We start from the raw sequence: 14,537 nt of genomic DNA on the forward strand, positions 1-14,537 counted from the left end.
CCAAAAAAAAGAACAAAAACAACCTCCTCACAAAAAACTTAGCTATAGACAACAATATGAATAAATCTCACAGTCTCAAACCAAAGTCAGGCATAAGAGAATGCATACACTGTGATTCAATTCATATTAAATTCAAAGAGAAACACAAATAAATGTTAATATTTAGGGACGTGTATAAGAGTAAAACTAAATAAAAGGAATGGAAATTAATAAAAACTCAGGCAATAGTCATGACTGGGCCAGGAATGTATTTGCATTTATCCCTTAAGCTTTTGGCCAAGCATCCACTATGTGGTGATTTATTGTAATCAATCAATAAATGCTGAGTTCCAACTATGGATGAACTAAATAATAATTTCTAGTGCTAGAAATATTGTGAAGATTATCATACTTTGTAAAAACTGAATTATGTTTTATTAATCAATCATATTTTAATAATAAAAATAAACATGAATATTTACATGTGGTATATTGTGGATGTATTTCAAATTTGAACTCAATTGTATTATTTAGATAATTTAAAATTACTGTTATTTATCAAGTAAAATGAACAGTACAACCATATGTTTCACATTTCCTCCAATCAAAACAAGATACCTGATTTCAGTTGAAAATGCTAATGGTGCCATCAAATAAATGTTGATAAAATATTTTATAACAGGTTTTCTTCCAACACATTTGAAACAAGAATCAATTTCATATTTTTTATGCCTCTAGCTTCAAACTCTCTGAAGCTATTTTAGATATACCACCAGTAATCAATTTTAAAAATCAAAGTAATGTCACCCTGTCATCCATGAATCATGTTTTTTTGAAGGAATCTCCTGAAGGATAAATATTCTAACTCTAGAATTTCAAAAAACACAATGAAAAAATTACTTCTTTAGAGAAAAGACACTATAAAAAATAGGCAGTGTTTCTGATAATTAAACTAATAAAAAATATATGAATCCTTTGGTTCTTGAATAGGTCAACAATTTTGGTTCACTGTTACTACCTTATATAGATTTTTAAGGTGATTTCATTAACTAGGATGGCCTCAAGTAATTCTTTTTTTTTTTAAATTTTTTATTTATTTATGATAGTCACAGAGAGAGAGAGAGAGGCAGAGACACAGGCAGAGGGAGAAGCAGGCTCCATGCACCGGGAGCCCGACATGGGATTCGATCCCAGGTCTCCAGGATTGTGCTCTGGGCCAATGGCAGGCGCTAAACCACTGCACCACCCAGGGATCCCTCAAGTAATTCTTAGATAAGGACAAATCTCAATATTAATTGAAAGATAAAATTACCTTTCTTCTGAGGTTCAGGCTGATTTCACCAATGACTTAATGGGTATTTAGTTATCTGAGAGGGATCTCAAATTTAGTAAGTCCAAAACTTACCCTCTTTCTTCTCAAACTTATTCTTTCTACTTCCTCTTTAAGTTAATAGCAACACAACCTGGTTTGGACCTAAGGTTTCTCCCAAAGTATTTTATGAATTTATATCAAGTTGGAATGAGTCTTTTGACAATCCTGCTTTTTTTTTTAAATGCTAGAATGTAATTATTGGCTATATACATGTGACATATTGGCACTAATAGTATATTACATAATAGACTAATGATATTAACTGATTTCAAAATACTGTGAGAAAATGAACAATTACTGATGAAGATTTGAACTTATTGAACTTGATTTTACAAAGTTTGATTAAATCAAGCTTAATTATTTGTTCAGATCTTTACATGTCATGGTTAACAAGTTAACTCAATATTGTTATCCTTGACTATTGCTATCCATTTGTTAAATTTTGTTTATATAATATATGGTAAGTTTAGTTTTTATTGGATTGTAAATTGCTCTTAGAGGAGGGCCACATGATATGCCAGAAGATAGTCCATAGGATTAAGTAAAATGTTAAAAACAGAAGAATACAGATGATTTAATTTTTCAAGAATAAGGTCAAGTTTGGGATCCCTGGGTGGCGCAGTGCTTTGGTGCCTGCCTTTGGCCCAGGGCACGATCCTGGAGACCCGGGATCGAATCCCATGTCGGGCTCCCGGTGCATGGAGCCTGCTTCTCCCTCCGCCTATGTCTCTGCCTCTCTCTCTCTCTCTCTCTGTGACTATCATAAATAAAATTTAAAAAAAAAAAAGTAAAAAAAAAAAAATAAGGTCAAGTTTTCATTTAATGTACTATAAATTTTAACTTGCAATTAGCTACTGTGTTTTCAGTGGAACCAAGAAATATTTTCTGGAAACTGGTATTATTTATAATTATTGAAAACTTACAGGGAAAATAAAACAACTTGAAAGATAATCCATTTTGCATAGTAAATGATAATGTACAGTGTTTCTTAAGTAGAGTTTCAATGAATTTCACATAAAAGAGTTCCTTTTAGATCCTCCAAATATTTTTCATACAAATGCATTGATAATAGTAATTGAAATCTGATGAGGGTTATCTTATATTTTTAAATTCAAATAAGATAACTGTGAATTAAATGACGTTCCAACACATCCAAAGATTCAATAGTATAAAGAAAAAGCAATCCTTTCCCCACCTACCCGGCATGATACTAAGTCTTCTTAGAGATGAAAAATGGCATACTATACCTTGATTTCTTCTATTTCATCTGGTACTATCTTGTATGCTGATATAGTCCCACCCAACCTGAAATTAGGAAAAGAAAATATTCTCAAAACTGGCAATAGTGTATAAAAATATATGGACTATTTCTACACTTAGGCATCAGACTGCCACCATTAATTGTCCATTGCCCACCCCAAGAACCGGGAATAAAAATGAACTTTTCATGCTTAAATTTTCCATATATTACTTAAAAAGAGTTGGATGATGACTACTAAAAGAGGAAACATAAAATTATATTTTTAGCTGTAAACTTCTCTTATTGATACTTTTTTAATAATGCTACTACTTTTACTGATGGACTCTGTCACAACTAAGATGTAGCAAGAACTAATAGCAGACATGTTATTTCCTTTTGTGGTTTGTTTTTAATTAACAGAATTTACTTTTTAGAGCAGGTTTGACTTTATGAAAAATTGAGTAGAAAATAAAGAGATTTACTTCCCAGATGCCCCACCAAGTTTCCTTGTTATTAACATCTCATCTTAGTATTGTACATGAGTCACAATTGATGAATCGATAATCATTTTGTTTCTTTTTAAAATTAATTTAAACAAGGAGTCAGAGAAATGTGTGTGTATGTCCATATTTGTCCAAGGAAAACAGATGAATGTTTAAGGGTTACAATTTAGTCCCTAAAATACGATCTTTGCCTTAAAGCAGTGAGGTTACTGCCATGTTCACCTGTTTAAAATTGTGTTGTTTTTGTTTTTGTTTTTTTTTAAAGAAAGTCATTAAGATTTATATGTAACACTTATCATCTGCCAGTTATATCATATATTTTCTAATTTAATTCTTATAACTCTTGCCATTGTAAAGATGAGGATAATGAGACACAGAATGATTCAGTAATTTTCACAATTGAAGGAAGTAATTGAGATGAACATTAAGTGTAAAATATATACCAAATTGAAAGTATTTAGTATAAAAAAAAGGTTAATTTAAAAATACTGAATGCGGGATCCCTGGGTGGCGAAGTGGTTTGGCGCCTGCCTTTGGCCCAGGGCGCGATCCTGGAGACCTGGGATCGAATCCCACATCGGGCTCCCGGTGCATGGAGCCTGCTTCTCCCTCTGCCTGTGTCTCTGCCTCTCTCTCTCTCTCTGTGACTATCATAAATAAATAAAAATTAAAAAAAAAATAAAAAAAAATAAAAAAAAATAAAAATACTGAATGCATCCTAATAATATATTGGATATATTGAGTTAAATTATATTTTTAAAATTTTTTTAATAAGTTAATCCAGACAAATTAATTTTATTAAAAAGTCTACATTTAAACCCTTTAATATTACAATTATCCTTGCTAATGGAAAAAGTGTTCAAACCTTGCTTTGAGAACTACTTCCTAGATTTAAAGTGCCATGTTTGAATGCTGAAACATTAATGACATTTAACTTAATTCATATTATACAACATATATAAATGATATACTAAATAAGAACATAGTAAGATAAGTAACAAGACTAGATGTTATCAAAATGAAAAATTATGTAACTACCCATAAAAGGTTTGAAGTATGCACTTAAAAAGTGTTTGCACTGTCAATTATTAAACTTTTAAATTAAAAGTTGAGATTGTTGGAATATCAATAAAGAAATTAGAGAAAGAGCTATTGAAAACTCAAGGACAATTTACAGTCTTACAAATAATGAGTTATTCATTTTATTGTCTGAGTTTATGTTATGTAATAGATACAGCCCAGAAAATGAGAATGCAAAGAAATCATAGTCTTACATAAAAAGAAGCAGACTAAGTAAACAAATGTAATATGATGTACTTAGGTGTCACAATAGAACTAGCCAGAAGTTGAAAGTTTGAAATTATTTCAAAATAAAGTTTTTAAAAAGTATCCATCATTATCAAGTAGACTGGTAATAGTATAAGCAGTCTACAACAACTGTTAAGTAAATGCCACAGATTACAGAAATAGTTTAGATTTGTTAGTACAATAATGATTCAAAGATGCAATGGTGATAATGGTTGACTCGTGGAAGAAAAAATAAAAACAAAGTTGCTATTATAAACTTCAATTTTATTTCAAAAAAAAAATCATTTTCTCTGGAATAATGTTGACCACCAGTGCTACACATATTGCTTTTGCTGAAATCCCAACATAGGGAAGGTAGGCTTCTAGATTAGTATCCCTACATTAACTTCAAATCAATCACAATGATTTTAACTATTAAAAAGGCATGTAAATGGAGGAGGAGTTAAGATGACAGAGGAGGGGCCCCTCGGTGACTCAGCTGGTTATAGGGTCTCTCTCAGCCCAGGTCGTGATCTCAGGGGGAGCCCCCCACTGCAAAGAGCTCCCTGCTTGTGGCGAGCTTGATTCTCCCTCTCCCTTTGCCCTTTCCTGCCACCTGTGCTCACTCTTGCAGTACTCTCTCACCCTCTCTCTCTCTCTATGTGTGTGTGCTGTCTCTCCCTCTCAATAAATAAAATCTTTAAAAAAAAAAGGACCCTAAAGTTGACTTGTTCCTAGAAAACCACATAAATATCAAATCATTCTGAACACCTGAGAAATCAATAGGTGGAGTAGGGCAGTAGGGAACCCTAAAGTTGACTTGTTCCTAGAAAACCACATAAATATCAAATCATTCTGAACACCTGAGAAATCAATAGGTATGAGAAAACAAGTGCTGTAAGTCTACGAGTAGAAACGTACCACCATTTGGAAGGTAGGAAATGAGACTTTGATCAGGTATGATATAGCTGAGGAGAAAGCAGCAGGGAGGGAACCTACTTAAGGAGGCTACTGCAAAGTATTACCAGCAGTGGAGTGCAGAATCAGAACTTTTAGAAGGCTGCTACGATACCATACAGAGGGGCCTGGCTTAAAGGTGCTCAAGCGGTGAAATCCCAGGTATGAGGGCATAGTCTCATGGGTTAAAAGAATGGGTGGTGCCTAAGTGTGGCACTGTTCCCAGGCACAGGACCATGGAAGCAGGCTGAGGACAGTGAGTACAGATTCCAGTCTGGCTCTGTGTGGCCATAAACTGTCAACCACTGTGTGGTTGTGCAAACACTTTCCTGGGACTGGTGGGGCAAAAGGCAGAGGCCTGGCAAGACATTCCTTGGGAGGAACAGTGCGGGTTCTCACCACAGGAGTCCCTAAAATTTGGTTGGAGTTTTGAAACTCAGTTGCATGCCTGAGATAAGAACACTCATGCACAGGCAGGGTGAACACAGAATTCTGAAGGAAACCAAGAAGACAGGAGTGATTGACCGGTCTTCTGTGAGGATGCACTGAAGGGTGGGTGATGGGAATTTTCATCTTTAGGGCTAGAGAGCAGAGCAGGAGCCATATTCATCATGCCCATCTGTGCTGAGAGCCTTCAGAGAGCAAAACACCACAACCTACTGGAGTCCAGAGCTGCATACATGAACCCATGCCTCCCTGCACCATTATGGCACATTTCCATGAGGGCATGTCCACCTGAGAATCAGCACAACACGCCCTTCCTACAGATGACCAGCACAAACAACTCACTCACACCAAGTTTACTGATCACAGAGGACCACAAAGCATTAGCTTGAGGGAAAAATAGTATCTAGCATTCACTGTTTTTTTATTGTTTAGTCTTTATTATTATTTTCAGTTTTTTATTACTTTTTCAATTTTTCTAATTTTTTATATATAATTCATAAGTATGCTTATTCTTTGTTTCCTTGCATATATATATATATATATACATACATATGTATATATGTCTAAACTGAATTTAAAACGATTATAAAGATATCAGCTGGGCTTGAAAAAACCATAGAAGACACTAGAGAACCCCATACCATCGAGAAAGAACTAAAATTTAGGCAAGCTTAAATAAAAAATGCTATAATTAAAATGCAGTGCCAAGTGGAGACCATAAAAACAAGGACAAATTATTCAGAAGAGTGAGTCCGTGATATGTAAGTTAAAATTTTAAAGAAAACGAAGCTGAAAAAGAAAGAAAAATACGTATCACATATAAAATAATAAGCAATGTATCTGAAAAAAAATTAAGATCAACAGTCATAAGACTACTACCTGGACTTGAAAAAAAGGTTAAACGACCCCAGAGAAACCCTTGCTGGAGAGATAAAAGACCTAAAAACTAGTCAGGCTAAAAATAAAAAGAATAAAAAAATAAAAAAGTATAACTGACAAGCAAAACAAATAGGATATAATCACTATGAGGATTGAAGAAGCAGAGGAGAGGATAGGTGATATAGAAGGTAAAATTATGGAAAACAATAAAGCTGAGAAGAAGAGGGAATGAAAACTATTAGAAACTATTAGTTGAAGAAGGTAGATTCAGGGAACTCCGTGAAGCCATAAAGCAAAATAACATCCATATCACAAAAGTTCCATAAGAGAAGAAAAGCAGGAAAAGGGAGCAGAAGGTATATCTGAACAAATGGTAGCTGAGACCTTCCCTAATCTGGGGAAGGAAACAGGCATTCAAGTGCAAGGGACACAGAGAACTCCCCTCAAAATCAACCAAAACAGGTCAACACCATGACACAGCATAGTGAAATTTGCAAAATACAAAGATAAAGAGAGAATTCTAAAAGCAGCTCGGGAGAAAAGGTTCTTAACCTACAACAGTAGACACATAAGGCTGGCAGCACACCTGTCCACAGAGACCTGGCAGCCAGGAGGGACTGGCATGATATATTCAGTGTGCTAAGCAGGAAAAAATATGCAGCCAAGAATACCTTACCCAGCACGGCTGTCATTCACAATAGAAGGAGCGATAAAGAGTTTCCAAGACAAACAAAAACTGAAGGGCTTCGTAAATACTAAGCCAGCCCTGCAAGAAATATTAAAGGGGACCTGTTGAGTGGAAAGAGAGACCTAAAGTAACAAAGACCAGAAAGGAACAGAGACAATCTACAGGAACACCAACTCTACAGGTAATACGATGGCACTAAATTCCTATCTTTCAACAATTACTCTGAATGTAAATGGACTAAGCGCTCCGATCAAAAGACACAGGGTATCAGAATGGATACAAAAACAAGACCCATCGATATGCTGCTCACAAGGGACTCATTTTATACCCAAAGACACCTCCAGATTGAAAGTGAGGGGGTAGAAAACCATTCATCATGCTGATGGACATCAAAAGAAAGCTGGAGTGACCATCTTTCTATGAGACAAAGTCGATTTTAAACAGACTGCAATAAGAGCTGAAGACAGACACTGTATCATAATAAAGGGGTCTATCCAACAAGAAGATGTAACAGTTGCAAGTATTTATGTCCCTAACTTGGGAACAGCCAAATCTATAAATCAATTAATAACTAAGTAAACTTGAAAAACTCATTGACAATAATACAATAATAGTAGGGGACTTTTAATACCCCACTCAGAGCAGTGAACAGATCATCTAAGCAGCAGATCAACAAGGAAACAAGAGCTTTGAATGACACACTAAATCACATGGAATTCACAGATATATACAGAGCATTTTATCCTACGGCAGCAGAATACACATTATCTTCAAGTGCACATGGAACATCCTCCAGAATAGATCACATACTGGGTCACAAATCAGGCCTCAACAAGCACAGGAAGATTGAGATCATACCATGCATATTTTCAGACCACAATGCTATTAAACTTGAAGTCAACCACAAGAAAAAATTTGGAAGGACCACAAATACATGGAGGTTAAGGAACATCCTATTAAAGAATGAATGGGTCAACCGGGAAATTAAAGAGGATTTTAAAAAATACATGGAAGCAAATGAAAATGAAAACACAACAGTCTAAAACATTTGGGATGCAGCCAAGGTGGTCCTAAGAGGGAAGTATTTAGCATTACAGGCCTTCCTCAAGAAACAAGAAAAGTCTCAAATACACAACCTAACCTTACACCTAAAGGAGCTAGAAAAAAAGAACAGCAAATAAAGCCTAAATCCAGCAAGAGAAGAGAAATAATAAAGATTAGAGTAGAAATCAATGATATAGAAATAAAAAAAAGGATAGTAGAACAGATCAATGAAACTAGGAGCTGGTTCTCTGAAAAAATTAGTAAGATCGATAAACCCCCAGTCAGACTTATCAAAAAGAAAAGAAGAGAAGAGAAAAGAAGAGAAAAGAAAAGAAAAGGAAAGAAGAGAAAAGAAAAGAAAAGGAAAGAAGAGAAAAGAAAAGAACAGAAAAGAAAAGGGACTCAAATAAATAAAACCATAAATGGAAGAGGAGAGATCACAATGAACACCGAAGAAATACAAATGATTTTAAGAGACTATTATGAGCAATTATATGCCAACAAATTAGGCAATCTGGAAGAAATGGGTATGTTCTTAGAAATATATAAACTACCAAAACTGAAACAGGAAGAAATAGGAAATCTGAATAGGCCCACAAACAGCAAAGAAATTGAAGCAGTAATCAAGAACCTCCCAATAAGAGTCTGGGTCAGAAGGCCTCCCAGCAGAATTCTACCACACATCTAAAGAAGAATTAATACCTATTCCTCTGAAGCAGTTTCAAAAAATAGAAATGGAAGGAAAGCTTCCAAACTCAATTCTCAGTCCCCAAACCAAAGACTCCACCAAAAAAGGAGAATTACAGACCAATATCCCTGATGAAGGAACATGGATGCAAAAATTCTCACCAGGTTACTAACTAACAGGATCCAACAGTACATTAAAAGGATCATTCACTATGACCAGCAGGGATTTATTCCTGGGCTGCAGGGATGGTTCAATATCTGCAAATCAATCAACCTGATCTACCAACATTAATAAAAGAAAGGATAAGAACCATATGATCCTCTCAATAGATGGAAAAAAGCATTTGACAAAATATAGCATCCTTTCTTGATAACAACCCTCTACAGACTAGGGATAGAAGGAACATGCCTCTACATGATAAAGGCCATATACGAAAGACCACAACTAATATCCTCTTCAACGGAGAAAAACCGAAAGACCACAACTAATATCCTCTTCAACGGAGAAAAACTAGAGCTTTCCCCTAGGGTCAGGAACATGACAGGGTTGTCCACTCTCACCACTGTTGTTCAGCATAGCACTCACTGGGAGTCCTAGCCTCAGCAGTCAGACAACAAAAAGAAATAAAAGGCATCCAAATCAGCAAAGAAGTTGTCAAGCTTTCACTCTTTGCAGATGACATGATCCTGCATGTAAAAACCCAACGACTCCACCAAGAATTGTTAGAACTGATCAGGAATTCAGCGTAGTCGCAGGATATAAAATCAATGCACAGAAGTCTGTTGCATCTCTGTACACCAACACTGAAGCAGCAGAAAGAGAAATATAGGAATCAATCCCATTTACAGTTGCACCAGAAGCCATGACTCCTAAGGAATAAACCTAACCAAAGAGGTAAAAGATCAGTACTCTGAAAACTATAGAACACTTATGAAAGAAACTGAGGAAAACACAAAGAAATGGAAAAACATTCCATGCTATTGGATTGGAAGGACAAATATTGTTAAAATGTCTGTACTACCAGAGGCAATCTACACATTCAGTGCAATCTCTATCAAAATAACACCAGCATTTTTCACAGAGCTGGAGCAAATGATTCCAAACTTTGTATGGAACCAGAAAAGACCCCAAATAGCCAAAGGAATGTTGAAAAAGAAAACCAAAGCTGGAGGCATCACAATTCCGGACTTCAAGCTGTATTACAAAGCCATAGCTATCAAGACATTATGGTACTGGCACAAAAACAGACACATAGGTCACTGGGACAGAATAGAGAACCCAGAAATGGACCCCCAACTCTATGGTCAATTAATCTTCAACAAAGCAGGAAAGAATATCCAATGGAAAAACAGACAGCCTCTTCAACAAATGGTGTTTGGAAAACTGGACAGCCACATGCAGAAGAATGAAACTGGACCACTTTCTTACACCGTATACAAAAATAAATTCAAAATGGATGAAAGACCTAAATGTGAGACAAGGAATCCATCAAAATCCTAGAGGAGAACACGGGCGGTAATCTCTTCGACCTTGGCCACAGCAACTTTTGCTATACATGTTTCCTTAATATCCTCTATGTTAATTTACTGTAATTTAAATGTTTAAAAAATCATTATTTCTGGCGTGTCTTTGAAGGATTTTGGGGCAGAGAGTAGCATTTGATTCAGTACACTAAGTAAAAATACCTCTTCACCCGTTGAGGCAGGTTTTATCTAATCCACTGGGTGCCAGAATAGAACATGAAGGCGAAGGAAGGCCAAGTTAATTCTCTCTTTTTGATCTTTACAATGTATATGTACAGTCTGGAACATTCATCTTCTGCCTTTGGATATCAGGGCTTCTGGTTCTTTAGTTTTAGGACTCCTAGCCTTAAGCACTAGGTCCCCTTCAGACTTGAACTGAATTATATCATCTGCTGTCTTGGTTTTCTAGCTTGCAGGTGGCTGATTTTGAACTTCGTGTCCTCCATAACAGTGTGACTCAATTCTTGCAATCATATCTTCATCTATATATATTTCCATATATTTATATCTACATATATTCATATCTATATTTATATTAGCATTAATCTTCATCTTATTAGCCTGTTTCTCCAGGGAACTCTAATATACTTCTGAAATGTACTTTCATATGTTATTTCCCTCAACAAAGAAATGTGAGTTGTTCCTCGGTGACTTCATAATAACAGCATTACTCAGCCTAACACTTATGACTTCCTTGGTCCTGCCCTTTATCTTCCTAACTCTATAGGCAACTTCATTTGCACACCCAACTTTTGCTCCTGGTAATTTGTGTAGTGTCATCTTAACTCTTACTTCACCTTAACTCACACAGTGCTTCTCATATAAAGTACTTTTTTTCTTTATCTTTACCTATCTAAATTTTATCCATTTTAGGAGATAAATAAATTTCATTTTCTTTGTCAGGTCTTGAGGACACATTCTAGTCCACCCTGATTCTTTTCTATATTCTGTACTGTACTATTTGATAATCGTCATGATCTATATCATTGACTTTAAATTTATTTACATGTTGCTATACTTAAATATATCACATTTCCCTAATGTACTGTCAGTTTTTGATAGACAAGGATGATGACTTATACTTCTTTGTGCTCTAAATTTTTTTCTTTGTATTTTTTTCAGAACACAGCATGCTTTATACATTATAGGCACTCATTAAATTATCTTAATTAAATAAAGACAACTGTATTTATTATTATTGTTAAATAATTATGTTGCAAAATTAGAAGCCATGATAATTATATTGTGGTACTTGTAAAAAATTGTTTTCCCATTTTCTATTTGGCTTCTTCATTCCTTTAATGCAGGGTTTCTTATTCTCAGCACTTTTGACATTTTGGGACAAATAATTGTGTGGAAGCCTTCCTATGCATTGAAGGATGTTAAGCAGCATCTCTGGCCTCTATCCACCATATACCAGTAGCACCATCCATGTTGTAATGAATAAAAATATGCCCAGACATTCCCAAAAGTCGTTTGGGGCAAAACTGCTGCCAATTACAAACTACTCTGGTGGTTTTAGATATTTTTTTTCAACAGACCATATGTATGTAGATAAAGCAATAAAATTATAATTTTATTGAAAATTTGGTTATTTTTTAGTGTTTTATTGAATTCCCATGCTATTACAAATGCAGGTTGTTAGATTACAAAAATGCTATAGGGATATGCTCCTTCAGTGCTATTCAAATTTATAACTTCAGTAGCTTATAACGTCTAAAGTAAATTGTCAAAAGTTGAATTCGCTTTGGCAGGAAGCCTGGATGAACCACTTAGTGGGGAACGGGGAAAACTTAGTAATAGAAGTATAAAAAAGAAGAGAATGAACAAGGTATATGTTTTGTTATTCATCTTTCTCAATGTCAAACATCCTCTTATTATTTATTCAACAGTTACATTTGAGTACCTTATGTATGCATATAACAATGCTAAACATTTAGTAGTATATATTTAATAAAACGGAAAGAACTGTTCCTACTTTGTAGTAATTTATAATGCATTGTGAAAATAACACACACATGCACATACACCAGAAACAATAACAAAAACAAGACAGTATATGTGATTACATGACAATGAATTGGAATGGTCGATGCATATTAATAGCCTGTAGAGAAAGGAGATCATTTTGTCTTAGAATAGTCATTTTCTAATCAGTTTTCACTGGAAGCATCTTGCATTTGTACTTTCTCTAAAAATCATACTATCTCTATATCGTTATGCTCCTTTTTCAAATTTTTACCACAGTGTGTTTCCTAGACCTAAAGTTGAGATATTCTCCAGCCACACTTCCCTCTACCTTCAAGTTTCCTGTCAATCATATGGAATAATGTGATGCTCTGAGGTCTGCTAACCTCTGTGCAATTAACTTGCAAGTGAAAATAAATTGTTTTGCTGCTGAAAGTCATGATAAACAAACCTTTTTTTCCCTCTTAGTCTTGTTTATTATATCGTGTTAGAGTATGAGAAGGAAGAATAAATATGTTTTTGAGGTGAGGAGATCAAGAAAGTTTGAAAGATAATTGCTGGTTAGAGGTAAAAGTAAGAACAATGAAAAGATCAGCTACAGCTCAACTTAACTAAATCCTCTCTTCTAGAAAAGCAAACAGATTTTGCTACCATATAAACAATCTCCTTAGTCTGTTGAGTTTTTTTAAAAACTTAAGTCTTACTTTTCATGGAAGTAATTATTCATGTTTAAAAAAACCAAATGATGCTAAAATAGCTCATAACAACAATAAAAACCAATAATCTGTTTCTATTCCCCCTGCTGCTTCCAGAACAACCACTTTCCTTTAGTTCTGATATTTACATCCATATGTACGGACATATCATACTATGTTCTCTGATATATCCTTTGTATCAATTTAAGACATTATATGTTGACTTCTGTATTAGTTTTTTTTATGGCTACCATAACAAATTATCACAAAATTAATAGCTTAAAAATAACACAAATTTGTTATCTTACAATTCTTCATTTCAGAAATCCCATTCAAAAAAAAAAAAAAAAGAAATCCCATTCAAGATCTCATTTAGGCTAAGAATAACTTGCAGGCGGGGCTGCCTTCCCTTTTGTGGAGGCTTTAGGGGAAAAATCTGTCTCCTTGCTTTTCTACCTTTTAGGAATCATTCCCTTTCCTGGCCTTATAGCCCCCTCCTGTTCAAAGGGAGCAATATCAGGCTTGCCTCATCTTAACAGTACTGTCTCTCTGATTCTCTCTTCTATTTTAAGGACCTTTGTAATTACATTGAGAACACCAAAATCATCTTAAATAAACTGCCTATTTTAGTCCCTATTTTAAGACCCCAGCTAGACAAGAAAAATAAGATAATTAAAAGTCAGTGAGGTAAGAGCAATTGTTAATGTTATAATATATATCTTGATTCTACTATTTAGACATAGTCCACACAGTTCAAGTATCTATATGCAGCATTTCTGGGAAATCATTCTTTAACTTGGAATTTTGAGAATGACTGAACCACACTGTAATGAAAAAGCAATAAAATTTATTACCTATGTACATCCACCAGTTATCTTTTTACAATGAAATACGTATCTCAATAATTAATTTCAGTTTATGTGCAATAGTTCTTCACATTAATCTTTCTCATTCAAGAAATGATGAGACTCATATTCCAACAGTAATGGAGTAACTTGTATAGATAGCTCTTTCACTGAAAACAACTATGAAAACTGAGTAACATTACCAAAAAATGGTTTGAAGGAAGTGGAGAACAATCAATTTAAGTACAACTTGAGAGATTATGGTATTTGAGAGAACAGAAGCACTAGTGAACTCCACATTCATCCTACTTTATTCCGTGAGGGTGTTTTTTAGTTCCTGGTATGGAGGGCTAGAGCCCAAGTGGAAAGTGAGTCTTAACTGTCATTAGCCAATTTTAACCAACTCTTAGGATCTATATGTG

At 34.7% G+C, this 14,537-nt stretch overlaps 1 protein-coding gene across 13 annotated transcripts in view; it reads right to left on the reverse strand.

Annotated features, from left to right (window-relative positions):
• The window catches only part of GPHN (gephyrin), a 627,564-nt gene that overhangs the window by 332,026 nt on the left and 281,001 nt on the right, over positions 1 to 14,537 (reverse strand). For all 13 annotated transcript variants that reach the window (XM_041759177.1, XM_041759184.1, XM_041759182.1 and 10 more), the window contains one exon: positions 2,599 to 2,656. In XM_041759177.1, the coding sequence (XP_041615111.1) occupies positions 2,599 to 2,656 (58 nt within the window). The remainder of the gene's footprint in view (positions 1 to 2,598; positions 2,657 to 14,537) is intronic.

Source organism: Vulpes lagopus, chromosome 6 (genome assembly GCF_018345385.1).
Source record: "Vulpes lagopus strain Blue_001 chromosome 6, ASM1834538v1, whole genome shotgun sequence".
NCBI classification, from domain to species: Eukaryota; Metazoa; Chordata; class Mammalia; order Carnivora; family Canidae; genus Vulpes; species Vulpes lagopus.